Source organism: Meles meles, chromosome 9 (assembly GCF_922984935.1).
Source record: "Meles meles chromosome 9, mMelMel3.1 paternal haplotype, whole genome shotgun sequence".
Classification (NCBI taxonomy): domain Eukaryota; kingdom Metazoa; phylum Chordata; class Mammalia; order Carnivora; family Mustelidae; genus Meles; species Meles meles.
Genome location: NC_060074.1, coordinates 73,818,595 through 73,842,883, shown reverse-complemented (window position 1 = coordinate 73,842,883; position 24,289 = coordinate 73,818,595). Strand labels below are relative to the sequence as shown.

The window sequence follows — 24,289 nt, the reverse complement described above, 5'->3', positions numbered from 1 at the left end:
ATTATGAACGTCTGTAGAAAAGTAACTGTTGGACTAATTTCCGGTTCCATGGAGCAAACGCACTACCCTATGTATTTAGAACTTGGTGCTGACAGCCAGGCCATGGCAAGTTTCAAGGTTATAGGATCATAAATGGGATTAGATAACCCAGACAGTGTGGCTCAGGCTCTAGCACTTTTAAAACATTATTAAAACCCCAGAAAAAGGCCAAACGATTTCGGAGGGAAAGTAAGATATAACAGACCCTCAACAAAGGGAAAATGGAATCCTGGAGATGGTTCTAGGGATTTGTTAATCCCCTGGAGCATTTCTAGAGTACATGTTAGAATAAATAAATATTTTAGGACATAAGACATAAAGAAGCAGGTCATGATTTATAGCATAGAACGATTTTTCTATTAGATTTGAGCCATGGAAGAAAGACAAAGAAAAGGACAAGGAATGTGTACTGAGAAAACCAAGACTGACAGTAAGAATCTGCAATTCCAGATAGCAGAATTTAGTGCACCACCTGGAAGTCTTTGCATTTTAAATTATCTGCTTCTTTTTAATTGACCAGATTAATTATTTCTACCTTGCCACTTGGCAGGTAGGTCACTGTTCCTTTTCACAACAATAATGAACCCATTCACTTTTTCTCCATGTAATTAAGACGGTGAGTTACAGATCACATTCTTAAATTGGCTTAGTGTACAACCAACTCAGTCTTTATTAAACAAAATATATGACATCAAGTATTTCTCATTGAAAAAGTGTTGAGTTTCTACTGAGGTTTCCTCCAGTTGTTGTGAGAGTGGTGACTTTGTTCTTTTTATTTTTTGGAAAAGAAATACAGACCTATAAAGATTATAGCATCCAGGGTGGTGTTTCATTCTTAATGTGCTTACAGTCTAGAGACCTAAAGGACAGCTGATGGATTAATGTTCAAGTATTTCTTTTTTTTTTTTTTTTTTTTTTTTAAAGATTCATTTATTTGACAGATAGAGACCACAAGCAGGCAGAGAGGCAGGCAGAGAGAGAGAGAGAGAGAGGAGGAAGCAGGCTCCCCGCCAAGCAGAGAGCCCGATGCGGGGCTCAATCCCAGGACCCTGAGATCATGACCTGAGCCGAAGGCAGAGGCTTTAACCCGCTGAGCCACCCAGGCGCCCCAATGTTCAAGTATTTCTAATGCCACCAAAATTCTGACCAAGGCCTTTCATGAGCTCTTTGAAAAGAAATAACTTTGGGTATACTGTTAAAGTTAGTTAACTGAAATATATTGCCCTCTTCTGTTAGCTTTATTTCTAGGCCATTTAGGAAACCCTAGGAACATTAAGAGTTACTCAGTGCATTGAATACAGTAGCGGAACACAGTAGAGAAAGCTTTGTTTGTGGTGTCTATGGCCCTCCAGAGAGCAAGCTTTAATTTAAGGCAACCCAAGCTGTCTCCCAAAGCACTAGGCTTCATTCAGGCCTTCTGGATCTCAACCTTCTTCCCAGAGAACTAAATTTAGAATGAAAGTTTAAGGTGTTTTAAATCTTTCCAGGACCTGAATGGGATTTTCTCCCAGAAAATGAGTCTGGTAGAGCACCTAATCAAGAGGAAAACTGGACAGAATGCTTAATGGTGGTCACCTTTGCTGTTGGCAAAAGACTAACAACACAAATCTAAAATATTAGTAATACAGGTGCATTGTTTTTACATACTGAAAGCCTGTGAGAAATTCTGTTTGCTTTGTCTGAATACATGGGGTTGGGATCAAAAATACAACAACTGAAATTTTTCTAATTCTTTGCCCCATTTCTTTGTAGAAATGGAATATTCTAGTCACATGTAATAAGCTCTACTAATCACTGTGACAAAAGTGCTCAAGTTTGTAACGTAACTTACTTCCCAATTTTTTAACTGAACCTACATTTTGTAATCTTTTGTTCCACAGTTGTAGAACTTCGTGGTGTTCTTTTACTGTTGGGATTTCAGGTGGTTAACTGCTGTCCTTCCTTCCAACCCAAAATGCAAGTGTGCGGTAATGATCTCCATGTGCCTCGATAAAGGCACATTGGCCTGTGGTTGTGTTTTAAATAAGTGCCTAAACACACATACTCATACAGAGTCACAAAGTCAGCAGGAATGGCATTTCATCTTGGTCGCACTGTGGGCAGACTGTGGTTGTGACAAGAAACATACAAAGCTAATTGCAGTGTGGCTTAGCAAGGCTCTGTCTTCTGCACTGAGAGGGGCAGCTTAAATGCATTTTACCCATTGTTGGGATGGCTTGAAACAGCATGCAGTCTATGAATAGGGCATTTCAAATTCATGTCATATAAATATGTGGGAATAGAGGTGATGGGAAGAGAAACATATCCTTTTCAGGAACTGAAGTCCTTATACGTGCTGTTAGGAGTCCTCTTTGGGGCCTATACCCAAATTGTTCTGTGCTGGATAAAGCCGAAGACTGGGGCACTGGAAAGCACAGTAATAAAAGAGAAACGTGCTCAGAGAAATGAGGCTTTCAACTTTCAGGAAGCGAACCAAACTAGGAAGCCACCTCAATATATTACCAGTCTTGGCTGGCCAATTTCACCACAGGGACCGAGTCATTCCAAATGACAGCGAGTCCATCTCTCTGTTTTCTCCTCCAGGAATAGATGCCGAGAAGCAAAAACATCTGCCTTGGGGAAATCTTCAGGCACTGTCAAAGTTCCCTGCTCCCCCTTTAACCAGATTTTACTGCTGGGCTGGCGCAAGAGGGCTGCCTGACACAGCACTTGGGACACCCGCCCCCCGCCCCCACATACTATAATGTAATCAGCTGCTCTCACTGCTGGCTCAGGCCTCTGGAGCCACATCTTTACTAACACCTCCGCTTCTTGCCTCCCTCTTTCCCCTTCCCACAATTAGCTTATCTCATTTCAGGATGGCGTCTAGATTAGGAGCCTTTGGGATGCTGTGGGGGGCGGGGGGAGAAAAATAGGAACCAGGACTAGATTAGGTCTTGAGAGCTTATCCCCCTGTATAAAATATTGAATGTGTCACTTAAAAATAATAATCACCAGGGATCTATCCAGTGATTGCAATACTGGTTTTCAGTTTCCCCCTGAAAAGGGAAAGACAACATGGTGAAGCCGCACAAAAGCCTTTGTGACCTTCTGCTCAGAAGCGGCATGTGTCACTCTGGTAATACTTCATGAGCCAAAGAAAGTCATATGATCAGGTCTCACATCAATAGGGTGAGGATGTATAATTCTGTCCCACAGAGAAGCAGAAAATATTTTGAACAATATTACAATCATAGGCCAATTATCAAACAGATATTTGAAGCTAAAAGTCTAGAAATTAATGAAAATGAAAAAGGAAAGGTATAGGGAATGAAAAGACAAGATCTTGGTCAAACTTGAGTAGCTAAAGAGAACTGGATGTCTGATTATTACAAAGGCTGAGCAAAGATCCATGTCTGATGATTGACTTGGAGTATTTTATAAATGACGTGGATAGAATCTGGCAGAGCTGGCTATCTAGAACTTAGAGCTAAGGTGCTCTGAAGAAGTGAAGTTCAAGTTAAGTACGCACAGCCGTGTGGTTGCAGAATGAGAAAGGTTACAATCATTTGTCAGTATGGGGTTCAAAGCTCGGCACTTCCTGACAAACATGTCAGCAATATGGTTCCCTCTATAACGAAAGACATCTAGACACACCTGGTGGTGCCTAGCAGTTGCGGGGCGGGGGGTGGGGGGGCAGATGTGGTCCTGAAAAGAGTGTAGCCTTGAAAGAAGAAACATCCTCGTTTAAACGGGGCCACAGGCAACTCTGAGAGTTAGGACGTCTTAGACCATGACCTACTGTTGGTTACCTAATTTGGAGTGTTGACCTCACTTCTACTCAGCCAGGAGCCTGGTAAAGGAATTTCTTTCAAGATCAGATGAAAAGAGCTAAAAGGTCCCTAGCCGTTTGCTTCAGCTTCACTCAGTTAGCTAACAGCTCAGAGTCGGCTGAATCTCCTCAGCCCATCATCATCCCTGGCCCTTACTCAGCTCGATGACAAGGGAGAACTCTGGCTCATAAGGCAGATTTTTCCACACCTGCTTCCACATCTGCCTGGATCGGAGTGAATGCGGTCAGTTTTTGGCTTCGCTTAGACACAAATGTGTGCTCCAGCAAAACCCTGAGGCCCCACTGCAGGCTCTCGCACAGACCCACTGCTCCCCGGAAGGCAGCCTGAGTGAGTGGTAGAGGGACACAGAGGCTCTCAGTTATGACCCCCTGAACTTGCACAACCAGAAACGCTCCACCCAGCTGCACACTCACTGACAAGGAGGTGGAATCCCGGGTACAGGCTTCTCACAAAATAGCACCAGCCGTTAACTGGAAGCCATGTAGCAAGCCTGCGCTGACGTGGCCTCAGTGGCTCTTTGCCCTCTCCCCATCTGAGACATGAGGATGATTAATTAGAAACATCCCTGTTAGAAACCCACCATCTTGCTGTGCCTGCCTATTCCTTTGCATGTATTAATCCTACCTGCATGGATGAATGTCAGATTCCTTATGGGGGTAACTGGTTCTGAGGAGGAGGCCCAAAGCTGCCCTAAGTGAATACGAAGCTCAGGAGATGTGCAGGTATGAAATAACTGGGTCATATACCAGACCAGGAGAATGGTTTCAAGGCGAAGTGTTTCTAAGGCTGACCGAAGGACTCTGCTCCCTCAGGATGAGGGGACACACGGCGGGGGATAGGCAGCAATGTCAGCTAATCCCATGCCGTGGAAAGCCATAGGGGTCCACTGTTTTTATCTTTTAGATATTTACCTCCTCAGCACTCTTCTCCTGTCTTCTGGAAAGAGTTCAGCTCCACTGGCCACAAGAGTGGGAACATGTGCCCAGTTTGGCCCCATCATATTAACTTGTATACTTATTTTTTAAACGTGGACAGAGAATCCAACTGGGACTAACTGGACTCCTTCCCTGGGATTTTTAAATGATAACTTACCTCTTGGATCAGTGAAGCTGATGGTACCACATTTGGCCACCTTGGCAGGAAGGCTGTGAGCATGGTATTTCCTTGGAGGACAAGGGTGGGGATCGGTGAAGCAGGCACAGGACTAATGTGTTCCAGTTCGGGTCTGAAGACAGAAAGAAAGAAGCAGCAAGGACCACATCTTATTCTTACTTGCATCGCCAGTGCCTATATGGTAGCTACATATATGTTCAATGAATGGATAAATGCATAAATGAACATATGAGGCAACAAATGAGATTAATGAAGCAGAAGCAAGTGCTACTCAGAAGACAATTAGTCTAACGCCAGGACAAGAAGGAATCGGGACACTGCTCAGCAGCCCTCCTGGACCAGAGCTGTGCCTGGCAGACACTTGTATTCTGGACCCAGACCTGCCCCTCACAGGCTGCTTTCTCAGAGCGTGAGCAAGGAAAAATCCTGTGAGCCAGGTGCTTCGCCCAGAACCTCCCTCTGGCTAGGAAAATCCCCCATGCCAACCACAGGGCTTGACCCAAGAGGCTTCTGGAACAGGAGAGGACTTTAGTTGCACTCTCTAATTAGTCTTGCGTTTGGCAAGAGTGGCTGAGAGCATCAAAAGTCTCTGATCAAACAGATGCTTCTCCTGAGCTCTAACAACTAATAAAGTTGTCAACTATGTTAAGGAACAAGAAGCCATAAAATGGTTTAACAGCCCAGTGCCTTGGTCAAACAGACATGAGAGGAAGGTACTGGATTTTCACCCAGAAGGGGATGAGTCTGAGTCTGAATGACCTGGAACAAGTCACTTAACCTGTAAGGCCCTCATTTTCTTTTAAAATAAGGATAATCACTTCTGTCCTCCCACACTTCATTTGGTTGTAGTGAAGATCATTTTAGACAACGTTTATGAAAAGAGTTTGTAAATGGACAAAACATGGGTATGAGAGATTGTTACTAGTGTCACCAAGCAATTAACAAAAAATGGATTGGTGCTGGGAAAATCTGGAGGTAAAAAGGTCAGTTAGGAGACTACAAGTTACCACCTATGGGAAATGCTAACTTGAACCAAGGCAGAAGCAATAGGAATGAGAAAAGGGACAGGGACTCTCCCTTAATTTTCTGCCCATATGAAGCATCTGAATTGTTAAATAAATAAATAAATAATCAGCAATTCTCGGTAAAGAAATCATCTTTCTTATCAAAACATTACTTGTTACAGTAAATTATCTGTTTCTAAATTCTGAATTTCTCTCTTATTTTTGTGACACAAGTGAGCTTGGTATGTATTTTATTATTGCATTTATCACCCTGATTTAATATATTTGTTAAATTTTTCATCTCCTCTCCTAGACGTGAATCCCTGCAGGGCAAGGGCCATGTTTTATTAATATTTGAAATCTCTCTTGGTGCCTAGCACACTGTTTAATGCATAATAAACAGGTACTGTTTGATGGATGAATGATACATCATATCACTGTGGATTAACTACTGCAAATCATCACGATAACCTTGCAAGGCAGGTATTTTCATTCCCATTTTGCAGACGAAGAAACTAAGACTCAGAGATTCTTAAGTAAATAAGTTACCCAAGGTCCCACAGCTGGTAGAGTTTGGATTCAACTGTCCTGCTCTTGAGCCCACACCACCTCTGCCTGTTTCCTCAGGGCCCAGCAGATAATGACAGCTCTCGAGGAGTACGTCCTTGTGCTTTTGCATGTGTCTTCCAGTTGCTGAACTCCTATCCAACCCCATACTTGTCTTGGCTGGACACACATTTTACTTTGGGGAGAAGGGAAAGAGCCTCTGGGAATGAGGCATGGTGAAGACCACGGGAAGGACCGAGGTTGTAGGTCCTCTTCTGAAAATGATTGGCTTCTTCTGGGCCAAGAGTCTCAGGGATAAAGCCTGAGACAAACCTTCCTTAAATTATTTATTTATTTATTTATTTATTTATTTATTTATTTATTTAACAATGAGAGCAAGAGAGCTCACAAGTGAGGGAGAGGAGCAGAAGGAGAGGGATAAGCAGACTCCCCACTGAGCACAGGGCTCAATCCTGGGACCCTCAGATCATGACTGGCGTTGAAACCAAGACTCAGCTCCACCAAGTAAGCCACCCAGGCTCCCTGAGCCTAATACAAATTCTTAAACAAAACTAAGGGAAGTGCCCATTGCACTGAACTTGAGTAACCCTGCATGCCCCCACCTGTCCTGTGGGTCTTCATTGATTCGGGATGAGTAAAGAATGGAGAGAATGAAAAAGCTCAGGACCCCACATCTGTCTAGCTAGGAAGACAGCTAGCAAAGACTATCCAGAAAGGAAAAAAGGTTTCCAGCACCACTAGTAGTCTAGGATGTAGAGTTTTTAAAGGCTCCTTGTCACTGATAAGGGAAACCAAGCTACTCTTGTATGTCATGTCCCTGCTTTGTTATTGTTTTTGCTTTTTAAAGGTTTTATTTATTTACTTTAGAGAGATAGAGAATGAGAGAGGGAGGGCATGAGAGGGGAGAGGGTCAGAGAGAGAAGCAGACTTTCCGCTGAGAGGGGAACCTGATGTAGGGCTCGATCCTGAGACTCGATCCTGGGATTCCAGGACCATGACCTGAGTTGCTTAATCAACTCAGCCACCCAGGTGCCCCCTGCATTATTTTATTTTGTTCACATATCATAAGCACATCTGACCTGCCTGGTCCAGCTAATATATTGATATGCAAATATGTTCCTCTAATATGAGATCCAGAATTCATAGTGATATTTGTAGAATGCAATTAAAAATTGCTTCACTTCTGGGAGTCTGGGTGGCTCAGTCGATGAAGCATCTGTTGACTTCATCTCACCTCATGATCTCGGGGTTGTGGGGTCGAGCCCCATATAGAGCTCCATGACGGGTGTGCAATTTGCTTGAGATTCTCTTTCTCTCTCTCCCTTTTCCCCTCCCTGCCCCTCTCTTTCTCTCTCTCTCTCTTAGAAAAAAAAATTGCTCCATTTCATTGTAAATTTCATCATAAACCAGTGACAATTTTACTGAGACAAGTGGTATCAGGCACTAGAGATGAAAGGATATTTAACTAAACTCAGAGAGTACAGGAAAGTATAAAATGTAAATATATGAGAGGATATAAATTGTAAAATGTATAAAACATAAATGTCTCCTTTCTGAACAGCTACCTATCCCACTCCCTCCCCAGAGGGATAATGTTGATAGTTTCTGAAGTATCCTTCCAGAAATGTTTCCACATCAGTATAAACTTACTTACAAAATGTATATCCTTTAAAAAAAAAAAAACAACAGTAAGGAGTTCATATTACAGATGCACTTTTGTACTTTGGTATACCAACACAATACATACTATAAATAATAGAAACTATTATTAAGTGGTTTTAAATGAAATAATGACTTTTGAATGAATAAATAAATGAATAACACACACTGTATGCTTTGATATGGTCCTGAAATGATCATGTAGCTAAAATATACACACACCTTGCTCTTATTTCCCAATTAGTCCCACTTTCTGGTTTTTGTGCCCTGTCAGTCAAGTAGGAGCATGTGAGCACTGACCTCCATGCGACTACGTCGTCTGGAAATCCCAAACCAATGGGCCTGGGAAGAGAAGAAGTAGGTTTGTTTTTCATTGACAACCTAAGCACATACCTCTAAAATCTCACTAATTTAATTGAAATGAGGCTGAGTTATAGGATAATTCTATAGGTACACTCTCACTGAGACCTAAAACATTTTTTTCGAACAGTGTTCAGGCCAGGTGACTTTAATTAAGGAAGAAGATTCATATGCTATTTATTCAGTCCTGTGCGTATCAACTACAGATATTCTAAAGCCCTGACATCAGATTCCTATTAATCCCTTCAGCAAACAACTTTTGGGCTACTGGAACAAAGATCACTTCCATTGGCAGTTAGTGTGGAGGAATGGAGTCTGACCACATTCCTGAGCTGGAGCTCTGCTTCAGTCCTTCCACGGAGCTTCACAGTAGGATGGGGAAGGGGCTGAAGGAAGAGCTAACCTAGGGAAGGTGCTGATGTGCACCCAACTGGTCTCTCCCAGGTTGCAACAAGCCATGGAAATCCCTAGAATCTCAACTGGCCTCTGGGACCTCAGAGTGGGAAGCCCAACCAAGGCTGACTTCATGGTCTCCTTAACGTTACCCTTCTCAAAGGCAAGCTCCCAACTCCTCCCTGGCTCCCTACACAGTCCCTATCTTAATATCCTGCTGGCCAAGCAGCTAGGTGCACAGATTTGTTCCCAGCAGGGACAGACCTTAGGGGTAGGGGTAGGGGTAGGGTTAGAGTTGGGGTTAGGGTTAGGGTTAGGTTAACCCTAGGTTAGGTTAACCCCAACCCTAACCCTAACCTTTTGCACCACCCATTCCAATATGCCCATTCTCTACTACCCCATGCCACATAGGAACAAAGATCTTAACCAACCCAAAGGCCTGATGGGAGAGGAGAACTGGTATCTATCTGGAAGACTTTTCTCCCCCACCCCCCACTGAGATCTGTGGTAGTGGGAGTGTAGAATAGCTCAACTTTTCTCCCTGAAGGAATGAGACACACAGGCATTCATACCCTGATTCCTTCACTCAATAGACCTACCACTATGAGGCTTCTTGACTTCTTTGAGTCTCGGCTTCACAAACAGCAGAGGGAGGAGGACATCATCTCCTTCATAGGGCAGTTGTAAGAATTAAGCTACACAAAGCCTAGTGGTTCCAAGGGGTAGACTGCCATGCTAACGTCCGTTTTCACAGTTTGGTCTTCATCTTTATGATGGGACCACTAACCTTGGTTAACCAAATCTCTCATCACTGCTAAAAATCCCTCTTATAACACATGTGTATCAAGTAAAGAGAAGATACACTGTTTGTACTCCAACTGGGAATATGTTTGGTACCTCTCTGTATAAAACACAAGACTAGTTGGGGTTTCATATGGTTTTTGTCTTGTGCAGACATGCTTAAGCAGTACTGGCTAAAACCGCAGGGGATGGATAAGCCCACATGTTAGATGATGTGACAGCTGACCAGACATGCCTTGAACTTTGAAGTTGCCTAAGCCAACCAGTTTATTAACCATGGTGCACTTTTTAAGATATGAGATCAAAGGTGAGTCTCTCCCTGCCCTCCCTTGTAAACAGTGAGACACCCACACACTTACAAGGGGAACTGACCATGCAAGGAGGTGTGTAATAACTGCCAAAGAGTGGCACAGGCAATACTCTAACAGCACAAACTGGACATCTCACTACAAGTGCAGAGAATTTAGAATTGGCCCTTCCGGGGCGCCTGGGTGGCTCAGTGGTTTAAGCCGCTGCCTTCGGCTCAGGTCATGATCTCAGGGTCCTGGGATCGAGTCCCACATCGGGCTCTCTGCTCGGCAGGGAGCCTGCTTCCCTCTCACTCTCTCTGCCTGCCTCTCCGCCTACTTATGATCTCTCTCTGTCAAATAAATAAATAAAATCTTAAAAAAAAAAAAAAAAAAAAAAAAAAAAAAGAATTGGCCCTTCCGCACCACGACTTCTGTGTTCTGAGCTGAACCCGAGCTGAGCTTTAGACCTTGAGGTCAGTTATCTATAATCTCATCTTTGGCCCTCACTAGAAAGGCAACCAAGTTCCTCAAGGGCCTTCCTGATGGCACCTAGGATAATGTTTGGAACACAGTACTTGGTCAATTAATGATAAAACTGATTGACACTTAAGGCTGTCAGTTGCCTGATTTTTAGACCAGGCATACATATGGGATAGGTAGCAGGTGCCTGCTCTGGGCAATTCTAATGCTATTGTTATTGTGCCTTTAATATTTCTTTGCAGAAACAGAACACAAACATCTGGCGGGCTGTGAATGGGGAGGGAAGTAGGAGGGCTTTTTCTTAAAGGAAGCTCAAAGGCTTACAGAGACAGAAGTGAGTCCCGATCCCACTACCAACAGATGTTCTGCAATCACTCCTGGCTGCTGGAGACACTGAGAGCTGAAGTTCCCAGGTGGTTCAGACCTGCCTGAATGTGACAAGGAAGGCCACTCATTAGAGCCCCCAAACCATTGCCCCACGCCAATTTCAGGGTTCCCGGCTGGGTCTGCCTTTCTGGGTACACCACCTGAGCTACAAAGCCTGGAAGACTATCTTGATGGCCCCATCAATTTGGCAGGAAAAAAAGGCACTGAGATATCAGGCAAGCTGCTATTAGTGCCCGTGTTTGTGATCTTCTGGCACTCATAGCGCACATTGGCTGGCTTTCCAGCTTGCCCTGGCACCCAGGCCTAGCGTTTCAGAAAGTTCTGGCAGCAGAGCCTGCAAAACGGTAACTTTAAAAAATGTGGAGAAAGCTAATGTCGCATTGGCAAAGCTCACCTGGGGCCACCTCCATCTGTCGGCCCCTCTCTTTATGGCTCTGCATTTTACTTTCTCTTTAGTGGTCAGAGCCTCTGCTGTCCTTTCCATGTTCTCACTGGGAGAGGTCTGTGGATGGTCTTCCACTGTCCCCTGGTTTATGACTCCCTCCTCCTTACAGTTTGACAGCTGGGCAAGACAGCTGAAGCAATTCCCGTAAGGGCTGGGAGTTAAGACCGCAGTGGAGAGGAAATGGCTTAGGATGCAGTGTACATACCAAACTCCCTACCACAGATGGGCAGAGGGGCTTGCACAGAGCCTGAGATGGTCATAATGGGGCAGCAGGAGTGGTCTCAGGTCTCCTTTTGCAACACAAGGCAGAATGAACAGAGAAAATTGTATAGGGCTTTTCCTGATACCCTCTGGGCTTCAGCTAGAGTTCCTTAGTTGCAAGCAACAGAAACAAAGTATGTTTAAGTTTTAAAAAAGGAACTTGCTGAAAGGATACAGGGTAGCTCACAAAACAGAAGAGGGTGATTAGCTTAGTCTTAGAAAGGGCAGGAAAAAAAGAAGGTCTTGGGATCAAGGTAACAATCCATAAGAACATATGAATTTCTTCAGAATACTTTTTTAATTTATTGATTTATTCCAGAGGGGGGAGAGGCAGAGAGAGAGGAAGAATCTCAAGCAGACTCCCCGCTGAGCACAGAGCCCAACACGGGGCTCCATCTCATTACCCTGAGATCATGACTTGAACTGAAATCAAGAGTCAGATGCTTAACCCACTGAGCCACCTCAGTGCCCCCAGAACATTTTTGGGCCACCTTCTGTCTGTCATGTGAGATCACAGTGAACGGAGGCAGGTTGCAAGCTAGGAAGAGAGCTCTCAACAGAAATCCACCCTGTCAGACTTTGATCTGGGACTTCTAGCCTCCAGAATTGTGAAAAAGAAGTTTCTGTTATTTAAGCCACCTAGTCCATGGGATTATGTTATAGCAGCCAGAACTAAGAAAAGGGGTAAACTGTGAAAGATTCTGCATAAACCTTGACATCACTTTGAAGTTTTTGTTTTTGTTTTTAGGATGAGTTTTGGTATTTTTGCATTTTGCCTCAAAATAGTCTTATTTGCTTTGATATAAATATATTGTTTTCAATCACATGCACAGTGAATCAGGCCATAGCGATCTGCTGACATCTAGGATCCAAAGCCCACCATACCCCGCTCTGCCACCCAAGGGGATTTAGAACCCAGTTTCAAAGCCCATGTCAGCGGTTTCTCCTCAAAGCCTTTGCACACTTCGCTCTCTGCTAGAACATCCTCTAACTCCTTTTTGCCAAGCTGGTAAACACTTTAAAGAAAAACTCAGTTGTCACTTTTGGCTTTTTTTTTTTTTTAAAGATTTCGTTTATTTATTTTTGAGAGAGAGAGAAAGAACAGAAGGAGAGTAAGAAGGAGAAGCAGAATCCGCGCTAAGGAGAGAGCCCGGTGCGGGGGGCTCAATCCCAGGACCCTGCGATCATGACCTGAGCCGAAGGTAGATGCTCAACCCACTGAGCCACCCAGGCGCCCCGTCACTTGTGCTTTTATGATGCTCCTGGCCTCACATCTCAATATGGAGCCGGCGGACATCCTCCTTTCGGCACTCACTAGGCCTTTTGCAGGTGTCCAGCCCTTTATTACTCACATGCATGTTTATGTTTGACCCTACTTAATTGTTAAGGTCATGGAGGGCAGGCAGGAGCTCTGATTTATTGATGAGTGCCTAGGCCCAGAGGACGGTGAAGCATATGCTTGTAGATAACAGTAAAAGAATGAATGAGTGAAAGAATGAATGAACTCATAAATGAGCTTCAGTTAAAGCAGCAGTCATTTCTGTGGGACATTCTTGAGAACAGTGGTAAAATGTGAAACGTCTCAAATGGACCGTGAAACCTCTATCTATGGCTAACGGTGGCAGCAGGGGGCAAGGTTAGGTCTGCTCCAGAAGGTGCGACCACAGAGCAGTCTCATAGAAGGAGGGCAATAGCACAGGGGGTCTCCTGAGAGTTCTGCAACTTGTATTAGTGAGCTTGCTCCTGAAACCCTCGTTGCCTCTCCTACTGAAACCCCTTTCTGAACTCTAACAGAGTTGAGTCCCTTAGTACCCAGGCTTGGATTAGCATTTATTTAATTAGGATGGTGGCCTAAAAGCCAGCCCTCTTCAATCACTCTGCGTATCAATGCCAGGAGTACTCAGCTCCATGCAAAATTCCACCTCAATCCACCACATACCCGGAGAACATTGCCTGAGGAATTAAAGCTCCTTCAGTCCCTAGCCTCAACGTACATCTCAATAGTAGTCCACGAAGTGAATTGGCAGCACTGGCTCTAGGTATTCACAGTAGTGAATTCAATGGACAGAACTTCCAGCCCTTGGGTACCTTCTATCCTTGTAGCCTTGTCTACCCCACCTCCATTCACCATCTTTCCTCACCTGCTCCCCATTACCCCCATCATACCCCCTCATTCCCATTTCCGTGCCTTTGCAAAGGAGTGTGTCTTTTCCACCATTAGAATGTAAACCCTCTGAGGGCAGAAATGGGTTTCTGTTTCCTTCTGGTTCTTGCTCCCTGCTCTCTCTGCACATGGAGCTCCATGAATACGGACTGAAGCAGGGAAGTTAGTTGGCAGGAAACAACTCTGTGGGGCTCTCCCTGACATTGTGGCTTCACTTCCCACTTCCCAAGAGACCCACTTCTTTCTGTTACTCTGTCTGGGTCCTGCCAGCTTAGGCCCTTGTGGCAGTCTTTCAGTTTAGGGTGATGCCCTGCGTCAGGGCTCTGGTAATGTGAGAACAACCCAAGTCTTGATGGTGTCACAGGCAGACATTTTCTTTGAAGCTTGACAGAACTGGCCAGGGTCTTTATTCCTTTCTTGATTTTTCCAGAATAGAAACTACACACACACACACACACACACACACACAGAAACATATTCTAACTCATGGGGATTCTTTTTATTTTTGCGAGTGACAAGGATGTTACAGCAGAGAGAAAAAATAAGGCAGCAAGAGGACCTTCAAAGAGCTGGGGTGTCCTCTCAGGAACTCCACTGCCTACACACATGCACAGAGGCACACAGGGCAGGGAGCTCACAGCGTGCACTGCCGCTAGAATGGAGACTCAACACTGGTCTCATGAACATCATGTCCAGATGGTTGCCCTGGCATAGTCAGACAAAACCTGTTCAGAACACAGAGACTGCAGGCTGTGTCTCTCCTTCACAGTGGAAGTCATGACCAGCACCATTTCCCACTACCTCCAGCCATTCATACTGCAATCTGCCAAAGGGGAAGAAAGGGAAGCAGTTCACAGACATCATTATCACTTGCTTTGCGAGGTGGTCTCCTCCTCTAAACTGATCTTGTCTGCCAAACACGGCAGCCAAGATAGCTACTGCTCTCGGATCAAATCAAAGGAGAGAGGAATTTCAGGGAAAAAAAATAAAATCCTCCTAGATAGCAAAACCCACAATGCTCTGGGGCCACATCTAATTAACTTAGAGCCTCTGATGTCAACAGCTTCCAAGGCTGGTATGGTGCATTCACAAACACATTCCAGGAGAGTCAACATGATCTGGTGTTGACACAGGCCCATAACTGTCAGAGGCAGTAATTTTCAATTTATGGATGCCATAAAGCTTTGGCGATATGATTGCTACAATGTGTGGTGTGTGTTTGACAATAAGCAGGAGGTGGGGAGTTGGGGAGTACTGGCTCCACATTTGGCCATGGCCATGGGCTCATGAAGGCAAACCTGTAGTGATTTCTGCTATTGCAAAGCAACTGCAACAGAAGCTCCAACAATGAACTTAAGACTGTTACATGGTTCTTTATCAGCAAACTCTAGAGTTCCATATCAGACCAAAGGTCATTATTTAGTCAATAAACATTGATTACCACCTATCATGTGTCAGGCACATAATGCAGAACCAGCACAATGGAAGCACAAGAAACAGGGTGTACTCAATAATAGGTCTCCTTGTTTCTAAGAATCCTCTTGGAGGAACAATGGAGGAAGGAAACAAAACAAAAGGAAACGAGGGGGATAATGAACACAGTTCTCATCAGCTTTTGCACCTACCACCTCAAAGATTGGTTCACATGGGCTCCAACAGGAAGAATAACTAGTTCATTGTCTGAGACCCAAAGATAATAGGTCTGATGATTGGCCAAAATAAAACATAACCAAAAATATTCATTTATGATTACTTATAGACCAAGGCTAACACATGGAGGTCCTCAGAGTCTAGGGTTTGAAAGCCTAGGCAATGTGGCCTCAAGCTGGTATAGAACAGTGCCTGTGGTTTTATGTATATGTATGCATGTGCATCTAAGTCCAAATCTCCCCAAACAGATCCTTCCGGTTCTCAAAAGTAGAGGTAGTTGGGTCATTGAGAGCTATGTAATCAGCAAATGTTTTCTAACCACCTACAGGACACCAAGCTGACACAGAGGGGCAGACTGTGTGACTCTCAGAAGTTAGTGGACATCTGCTTAACAACAGAAAGGAGAGAACCTGCTTAGATTAATAGTCACACACTCATTTTCAGGCAATTCCAAGTAGGAAAGACTTTTCTCTTGAACAAAAAGAGATAAAGAAAAATGTTACCACTACTCATCAGACTGTCTAAAATCCAGAACACAGACAATACCAAGTGCCGCCAAGAAAGGGGAGCCATGGGAATTCTCAGACGCTGCTGGCGGGAGTGCAGAATGGTATGGGCACTCTGGAAGATGGTTTCTTATAAAACTACCCATACTTCTACCATACATCCCGGCAATCATGCTCCTCCATGTTTACCCAAAGGAGCTGAAAACTTATATCCACACAAAAACCTGCACACAGATGTTTTTAAGGCAACTTTATTCATCACTGCCAAACTTAGAAGCAACCAAGATGTCATTCAGTAGATGAATGGACAAATAAGCTGTGGTACATCCAGACAATAGAAATATTCAGCAGTAAAAAGAAATGAGCTATCAAGCCATAAAAAAGATGAAAGAAACTTAAATTCATATTATTAAGTGAAAGAAGCCAATCTGGAAAGGTTACATATTGTATGATTCCAACTATATGACATTTTGAAAAAGGAAAAATTATGGGGCCAGTAAAAAGATCAATGGCGGTCAGGGGCTTAGGGGAGGGGAGGGATGATTATGTGGAGCACAAGAGATTTTTTTAAGGCAGTGAAATTATTCTGTACAATACCATAATGGTGAATACATGTCTTTATACATTTGTCAAAAGTCATAGAAGTTACGACACCAAGAGTGAATTGTAATGTAAACCATAGGCTTTGACTGATAATATGTCAATACTGGTTCATTGACTGTGACAAATGTAACATTGTGGTGGGAGATGTTAATGGTGGGGGAGCCTGGAAGTGGGCAGGGGAGGGAGTATATGGGCATTCTCTATACTTTGTTTAATTTTGCTCAACTTTTGTGATTCCAAAACTCTAAAAAAAAACCAAAGCCATAAATAAACAAACAAATGGACGAATAAGCAAGAGAAAATGGCATTCCAACTTGTGAACACTTGAAGAAAGGAGTGGATCTGATGGGTAATTCTCTCAGCGAGGGCCCTGAGCAGATTTCTTGGGTTGTTTTTGACAATGAAGTAGTTTACATTTTTAGGTGAATATACAGCCATATTTAGAGCTGGGATAGTGGTTCCAATGAGCTAGTACCAGCCTCAGGAGTTGGGCCATAGCTTCCAACCCAGGAGCCAGACAAAGTCCACATAAGGAAGTTGGTGTAGTCCAGAGCTCTCAGTGTTCCATGGCCAGGAAAGATTATGCTGAAGAGTAAGAATGCTTGACCAGGCACAGTAACATGGCTGTGATATACTAAGTGAAAAAAGTACTTTGCAGAGAGCATAAATGATCCCAATTCTATTTGCTCTTGGACAAAAGACATACCAATTATTAACAGCAGTTGTCTCGAGATGACAAGCTAATGGTGTGACTGTTATGTTATGCTTTATGCATTTCTATGTTCTAAATTTTCCACAGTGTACAGATGTATTATTTTTTAATCAAAGGCAGAAGAGAGAAAATATAAGAAAGAGAATGCTTGTTCATCAACAGAGTTCCCATTGAAGGTTTGGGTTTATCAAGATGAAAAATGACCAGCAGATAAACCTCCCTAACATCTGACTCAGAGCAAGCTTCTGAAGAAGGATTGCAGTACACTTGGGTTAAAATAAAAACTGCACAAGAGAACATAAACCCATATGTGTTGTTTTTAAGTCAGCCACATGGGCCATAGCAGTAACGATCTGCCCAGTTCTTGTCCATTCCCAGAAGAGAATCAAAAGAGCACAAATTGGGGCGCCGGGGTGGCTCAGTGGATTAAGCCGCTGCCTTCAGCTCAGGTCATGATCTCAGGGTCCTGGGATCGAGCCCCGCATCGGGCTCTCTGCTCCGCGGGGAGCCTGCTTCCTCCTCTCTCTCTGCCTGCCTCTCTGCCTACTTGTGATCTCTCTCTCTCTGTCAAATAAATAAAATCTTTAAAAAAAAAAAAAAGAGCACAAATTATTTGAACATGGCAGGTTTTCCCATCAAGGTTCAACCTCTTCATGCATGGAAAGAAAAGACTCTTTCCAAAGCTGAAAGGGCCAGAATGGTAGTGTCTTCAGCCCTAAAACTGATACAAGTAAGTCAACTGGAGTTGTCCGCCCATGCGTTCAAATCTTAATAGGCTGAGAGTAAGGAGGTGGGGGGAGGAGACAGAAATTAAACAAACCTGAACCACAGCCAAAATCAAAACCCAACACCTTCTACTTGATGTGATGGCTCTTCCAGGAGTCTGTTAACACTTCATAACTTAACTGACACCCACAAAAGAAACCTTTCCACAGGCAGAGCACATAACAGTGTGTCCACACACCCAGAAGTGATCCCAGTCTCTGGAACCGAACAGACAATTAATTCTTCCCAGAAAGGCTCTGCAGTGAAGAAGCAAAAGATTATGGGGACATTTTTAAATGTCCCTCAACATTCCTGAGTGTGATTTGTCCATTCAAATTCTGGGAATACACATTTTTGCATTTCAGTGAAGGGCTCTTGTTTGACATGTGAGATAGTGGATTTCCCAATCTTCTCTGGAGGGCCAGATGAGAACTTGAGGATGGGCTGTGAGTTCCTACCCAGAGCTGTTGGCCCACTGAGGTGCTGTCACCTTGGGTCCCTCTAACATGAGAAACATCCTAGTCAAGGTCACTGTGGCAGTCAGGGGCTCAGTTGAAGGTCAGATCTACAAAGTCAAGCAGGTGTCATTCCCATCCTGGGCTTAAAAAAAAAATACCAGAGCCAGGGGCCCCTGGGTGGCTCAGTCATTAAGTGTCTGCCTTTGGCTCAGGTCATGATCCCAGGGTCCTGAGATTGAGCCCCTGCATCAGGTTCCCTGATCAGCGGGAAGCCTGCTTCTCCCTCTCCCACTCCCCCTGCTTGTGTTCCCTCTTTCACTGTGTCTCTCTGTCAAATAAATAAATAAAATCTTGAAAAAAAAAAACTTGCTGGTATTTAAAAATATATTAGAGCTGAAAAATTCTCTGAAGTCATATAAATTGACAGATATCTCATTAGGAGTTAGGGACGTAAGGTTAGGATTAAGTATGTGTTATTAAATATTAAATGGCCTTTCTAGATTTTTATGATGTATGAATAACATTGATAATCACATCTCCTTTATCCTTCAAAACAAAGCAATATGATAAGTAATATTGTCACTATCATTTTATTTGAAGAAACTGAGCCTCAGGGAAAATGCCTTGCCCAAGATGGTAAGCTAGTAAGTGACAAAGCTGGGGTATGAACCCATATCTTCTCACTCAGCACTCGGTCCACATCGCCTACCCTTGGGCAGCTAGCAGAGCACTACAAAGGAATTTCCAAGCAGGACTTGGAATGTAAGCCTGGACAGTCTGAGAGCCTTTCCAGGACAGGAATCATGTCCTGTTTACCTTCATCTCAGGGGCTGATGAAACAGGTGAATGATAGAGGAAGAGAAATCAGGAAGACTTAAGGAACACAGTGGGACTCAGTGGCAACTCACAGACTAATGGCTTTGGGCGAACCAATGTCTCATGATGGGCTCCATCAGAAGGTAAAGCAATGAAACTTCTTAGAGCACCTCCAAGAGCCGGCTTGGATAGTGGCTGCAGCTCTGGGCATATGTAAACCTCCCTCCCTGACCGTTGGGGACTTTCAGAAACAATTTTGGGCCAGTTCTAAGGCCTAATCTTTCAGCCACTGAAGACTGAAGCAGGTAAAATTTAAATTATTTTTGTATTTAAAGATACTTGTTTTTACTTTTTATTTTTTTAAAAGATTTTATTTATTTATTTGACAGACAGAGATCACAAGTAGGCAGAGAGGCAGGCAGAGAGAAAGGTGGAAGCAGGCTCCCTGCTGAGCAGAGAGCCCAATGCGGGGCTCAATCCCAGGACCCTGAGACCATGACCTGAGCCAAAGGCAGAGGCTTAACCCACTAAGCCACCCAGGCGCCCCTAAAGATACTTGTTTTTAGACAGTAAACAAGTGTTGGAGAGGATGTGGAGAAAGGGGAACCCTCTTGCACTGTTGGTGGGAATGCAAGTTGATGCAGCCACTCTGGAAAACAGTGTGGAGATTCCTTAAGAAATTAAAAATACATCTACCCTATGACCCTGAAATTTCACTACCGGGTATTTACCCCAAAGATACAGATGTAGTGAAAAGAAGGGCCATCTGTACCCCAATGTTCATAGCAGCAATGGCCACAATTGCCAAACTGTGGAAAGAGCCAAGATGCCCTTCAACAGACAAATGGAAAAAGAAGATATGGTCCATATATACAATGGAGTATTATGCCTCTATCAGACAGGATGAATACCCAACTTTTGTATCAAAGTGAATGGGACTGGAGGAGCTTATGCTGAGTGAAATAAGTCAAGCAGAGAGAGTCAATTATCATATGGTTTCACTTACTTGTGGAGCATAAGGAATGACACGGAGGACATTGGGAGATGGAGAGGAGAAGTGAGTTGCGGGAAATCGGAGGGGGAGACAAACCACGAGAGACTGTGGACTCTGAGAAACAAACTGAGGGTGTTGGAGGAGAGTGGGGTGAGGGATCGGGTGAGGCTGGTGGTGGGCATTAAGGAGGGCACGTATTGCATGGAGCACTGGGTGTGGTGCATAAACAATGAATCTTGGAACATTGAAAAAATAAAATAAAATAAATAAATAAAAATAAAGATACTTTCTTTTGAACTTATAATCTAGAGTGGGTATCCTTCTAAATCAGTAAATGTATATAATCTGCATCACAATGGCTAATAGTTATATTGTTCTCCACAATGAATAAGAACAGAATTTATTCAACACTCTAGGGGCACCTGGGTGGTTCAGTTGGTTAAGTTCCTGCCTTCGGCTCAGGTCATGATCTCGGGGTCCTGGGATGAAGCCACGTATCAGGTTCCCTGATCAGCAGGGAGTCTGTTCTCCCTCTCCCTCTGCCCTTCCCTCACCTTGTGCCTGCCCTCAAATAAATAAATAAAATCTCAAAAAAAAAAAAACCAAAACTGGTACTCCCTTGATGGTCACGTATGTTATTTCCCATTTTTTGCTATTATGACCACACTGCTATGAACACCCTTGCAAAGAGAGTTTCTGAACTTAATACAGAGGATTGGATGGTCAAAAGAGAAAAGGTGACTTTCAGCTTGGGGAGGAAATTTAGGCCAGGCTTCATGGCACATGTGAAATCTGAGCTGGACTTGGTGGTCAAGTAGAGATTATAAGGTGAGGATAGGTGGAAAGGTAATCCAAGTAGATGACTGACCTAGAGCAAAGGCAAACAGCTGGGAAAGCATGGGGGAAGAGAGCACTATATAATGAGATTAGAGCACAGAGGGAGGTGATGAAACAGAGGGGCTGAAAATAAGATTTCCAAGTAGGTTTAGACAAGACCAAGGAGGGCTCTGACTGCCAGAGAAAGGGGTCCATTCCTGTAGATCAACAAGATGGTTTCATGCTGACTCATTCATGTAAGAGATCATCCTTCCAGGCCTTCGTACTCAATGTGTAACTCAAAGTCAATTCTCCTGCTAATGGTAATAAAGAAAAAAGAATGCCCTTGATTCCAGATTGGAATATTAGAAAAGAAAATTCACAGACTCAGAAGTTCAGTGAGATATGCATGAAATCACTTGGTATGGATGCATCATACAGTAACTGTTCAAAAAAAGGTAATTATTAGCATGCATAACCACAACAAGAGGTCATTTTGAAATTCTGGGATTCTGCATTTATTCTATTTAAAAAAATTTTTTTTAAATATTTTATTTATTTGACAGAGAGAGGTCACAAGTAGGCAGAGAGACGGGGTGGGGGTGGGGGTGGGGGGGAAGCAGGCTCCCTGCTGAGCAGAGAGCTCAGGAGATCTTGACCTGAGCTGAAGGCAGAGGCTTAACCCACTGAGTCACTCAGGCGCCCAGGATTCTGCATTTAGAAACAGCTTTTCTTCATGTTAACTTTGCTCTCCCTGCATTTGTGTTTTTAGTTTCCAATAATGTTGCATGGGGAGATGGCAAGTTCGCTTTAAGGAGAGAAAAGGAGAAACCCCACACACCCAGGAGGCTACTGGAGCTAGTTTTCAGATTGCTTTATCTCTTTAGTATTCAAATCCTCACTAGCCGATCATCAAATTCACTGCAGTCTAAACTGGCCTATGATATTTCTTCTGTGTTTGGAGTTAATATTAGAAATTAAGATTTACTGCATTTGCAGACCAGTTTTAGCCTTTTCATGAAAAAAATGGAGGCAATAGAGACCCACTTGTCCAATGTGTCATTTTAAACACGGTGGGCAAGCAGAGGGTGGCAGCTTTATTTATCACCACAGGCTCACTGGAGTGCTGGTAAATGGAATTGCTTGCTCTGCCAAGCTCACAGGGAAGAAGCACAGCAGAGAGGCTGAGTTTTTACAGCAGCTCTGTGATCTTGAATTATGAAAGGATTAGACAAGGTTTGAGAGAAGGGAGGCTCTGTTGTTTTTCTTCCTTCTTTTGTGAAGATTTGAGGGTGAGGCTAGCCTAGAATAAAGCCTAGAATAAAGACAAGAAAAAAATCACCAGATGATCCTCATTGGAAAATGGGTTGGGAGATTTCTGATTTATTCCCTCTGGTTATTTGCCAAGTCAGAAATCATGATGCAAATAACGACTTCTCTCGCTGGAGTGTGGAATTCATTAGTGTTAGACTTAAAGTCTTGCTGGGTCCCTGAAGCACTTGCTTTCCCCAGCAACCTCAAGGGCCACACAGTATTCCGTTCCATGAATTTGAGAGTTGAACCCCATGTCTGTTTAATGACATTACTGATAAGTGAACTATATTTTTTGGAGATGCTTATCTTTTCTCTCTGCTGCTGAACTGTGTCAAATCGAACTGACCTGCAAGCATTTGGATATTTTCTTCAGTGCAGACGCTACAGATACCACTAGAATCATTTCCTGGCCAATCCCTTACTTATCTCTGCCTCCCTACCCTTTAGACCACACCCCCAGGTCTCTGCTCATCTCACCATCCTTGAGGGCCTCTGCAAGGCATGTGTCTGACAGAGACCATCTTCCTGGGAACCTTATTCAAAGGCTTCAGTGTAATGGGAGATTTCTCCCTGCAGATGCAACCTCAGGTTACCTCTCCATCTTCCTTGGCAGCTACCAAATTCTTGAACAAGTAAGTCATGCTGTCCCTTATCTCTGGGCCTTTGCAAAGACTAGTCCCTTGGGAAGAAATGCCCATCTGTTAAGGTCAGCAAGGGCTGTCATAACAAAATACCATAGAATAGGCACCTTAAACAACAGACATTTATATCTCACCGCTCTGGAGCCTAGAAGTCCAAGATCAGGGTGCCAGCACGGTCAAGTTCTGATAAGGGCTCTTTTCATGGCTTGCAGATGGTTGCCTTCTCACTGTGTTCTCATGAGGTGGAGAAAAATATCTTTCTCTTCTTCTTATAAGGACACTAATCCCACCAGGAGATCCCCACCCTCATGACCTCAACCAGCTCTACCTCCCAAAGACCCCATCTCCAAATACCATCACATTGGGAATTTGAGCTTCAACTTATGAATTTTGTGGGAATACAAAGCATTTAGTTCATAACACCATCCCACCATCAAAAGGCTTTGCTTCAAGACTTAACTTAAATGCTACCTCTGCTGGGCATATTTCCTGAAATGCTCAAGGCTATATTCTCTTCCAGCATCCTGTGTTACTACAGTACTTGTCACACTGAATTGCAACTGCTGATGTATCTATAAGTCTTCTCCTGCCAGGTTGAACTCCTTGAGGGCAGGAACTATTAGGCATTGATGGATCCCTACTACTCAACATAATATCATGCATATAGTAAGCATTTAAATGCCTATTGCCTGACTGCATTAGTCAGGATCATGCTAGTTGTTTCAACAACAATGACATTAAAGACAAAGAAATTTATTTCTCGTACACATAACAGTCTAGTGCAGTTGCTTAGTAAGTAGCCTTCCATGGGGTGATTCAGGAACTCAGGCTCCTACATTGTGGCTCCTAAGACTGTAGAGTACCATTCCAGCCAGCAGATAGGAAAGAAAGGATAGAAACAACACACCTCTTACCCAATCACTTCTGCCTGGAAGTAACATGCTTCTCTTCCAATCATGTCCCATTGGTAAGAAGTGGCTCCAGCCACATACAAGGGCTGAGAAGGCACGGGGAGCAGGCTGGTGAATATGATCCCTGATGGACAGTTGCTTCTAACTACTCCTTGTCATGGAATGAATGAATCAATGAACAAATGAATGAATGAAATCAAAGATACAGTACAGTGGAAAGAACACAGAAATGCTGGAACCAAGAGGCAAACCATATTAAATCACTCAACACCCTGATGTTATAGGAGAAGAAAGCAGTCCACAGTAT

At 43.7% G+C, this 24,289-nt stretch overlaps 1 protein-coding gene across 1 annotated transcript in view; it reads right to left on the bottom strand.

Moving 5' to 3' along the window:
• Positions 1-1,166: 1,166 nt before the first annotated feature.
• LOC123950430 overlaps positions 1,167-24,289 on the bottom strand; it is a 37,641-nt gene continuing 14,518 nt past the window's right edge. Inside the window, exons 3-5 of the mRNA XM_046018218.1 lie at positions 8,438-8,557; positions 4,965-5,097; positions 1,167-2,443 (exon numbers count right to left, since the gene is read on the bottom strand). Of these exons, the coding sequence (XP_045874174.1) occupies positions 2,378-2,443; positions 4,965-5,097; positions 8,438-8,557 (319 nt within the window). The 3' untranslated portion in view covers positions 1,167-2,377. The remainder of the gene's footprint in view (positions 2,444-4,964; positions 5,098-8,437; positions 8,558-24,289) is intronic.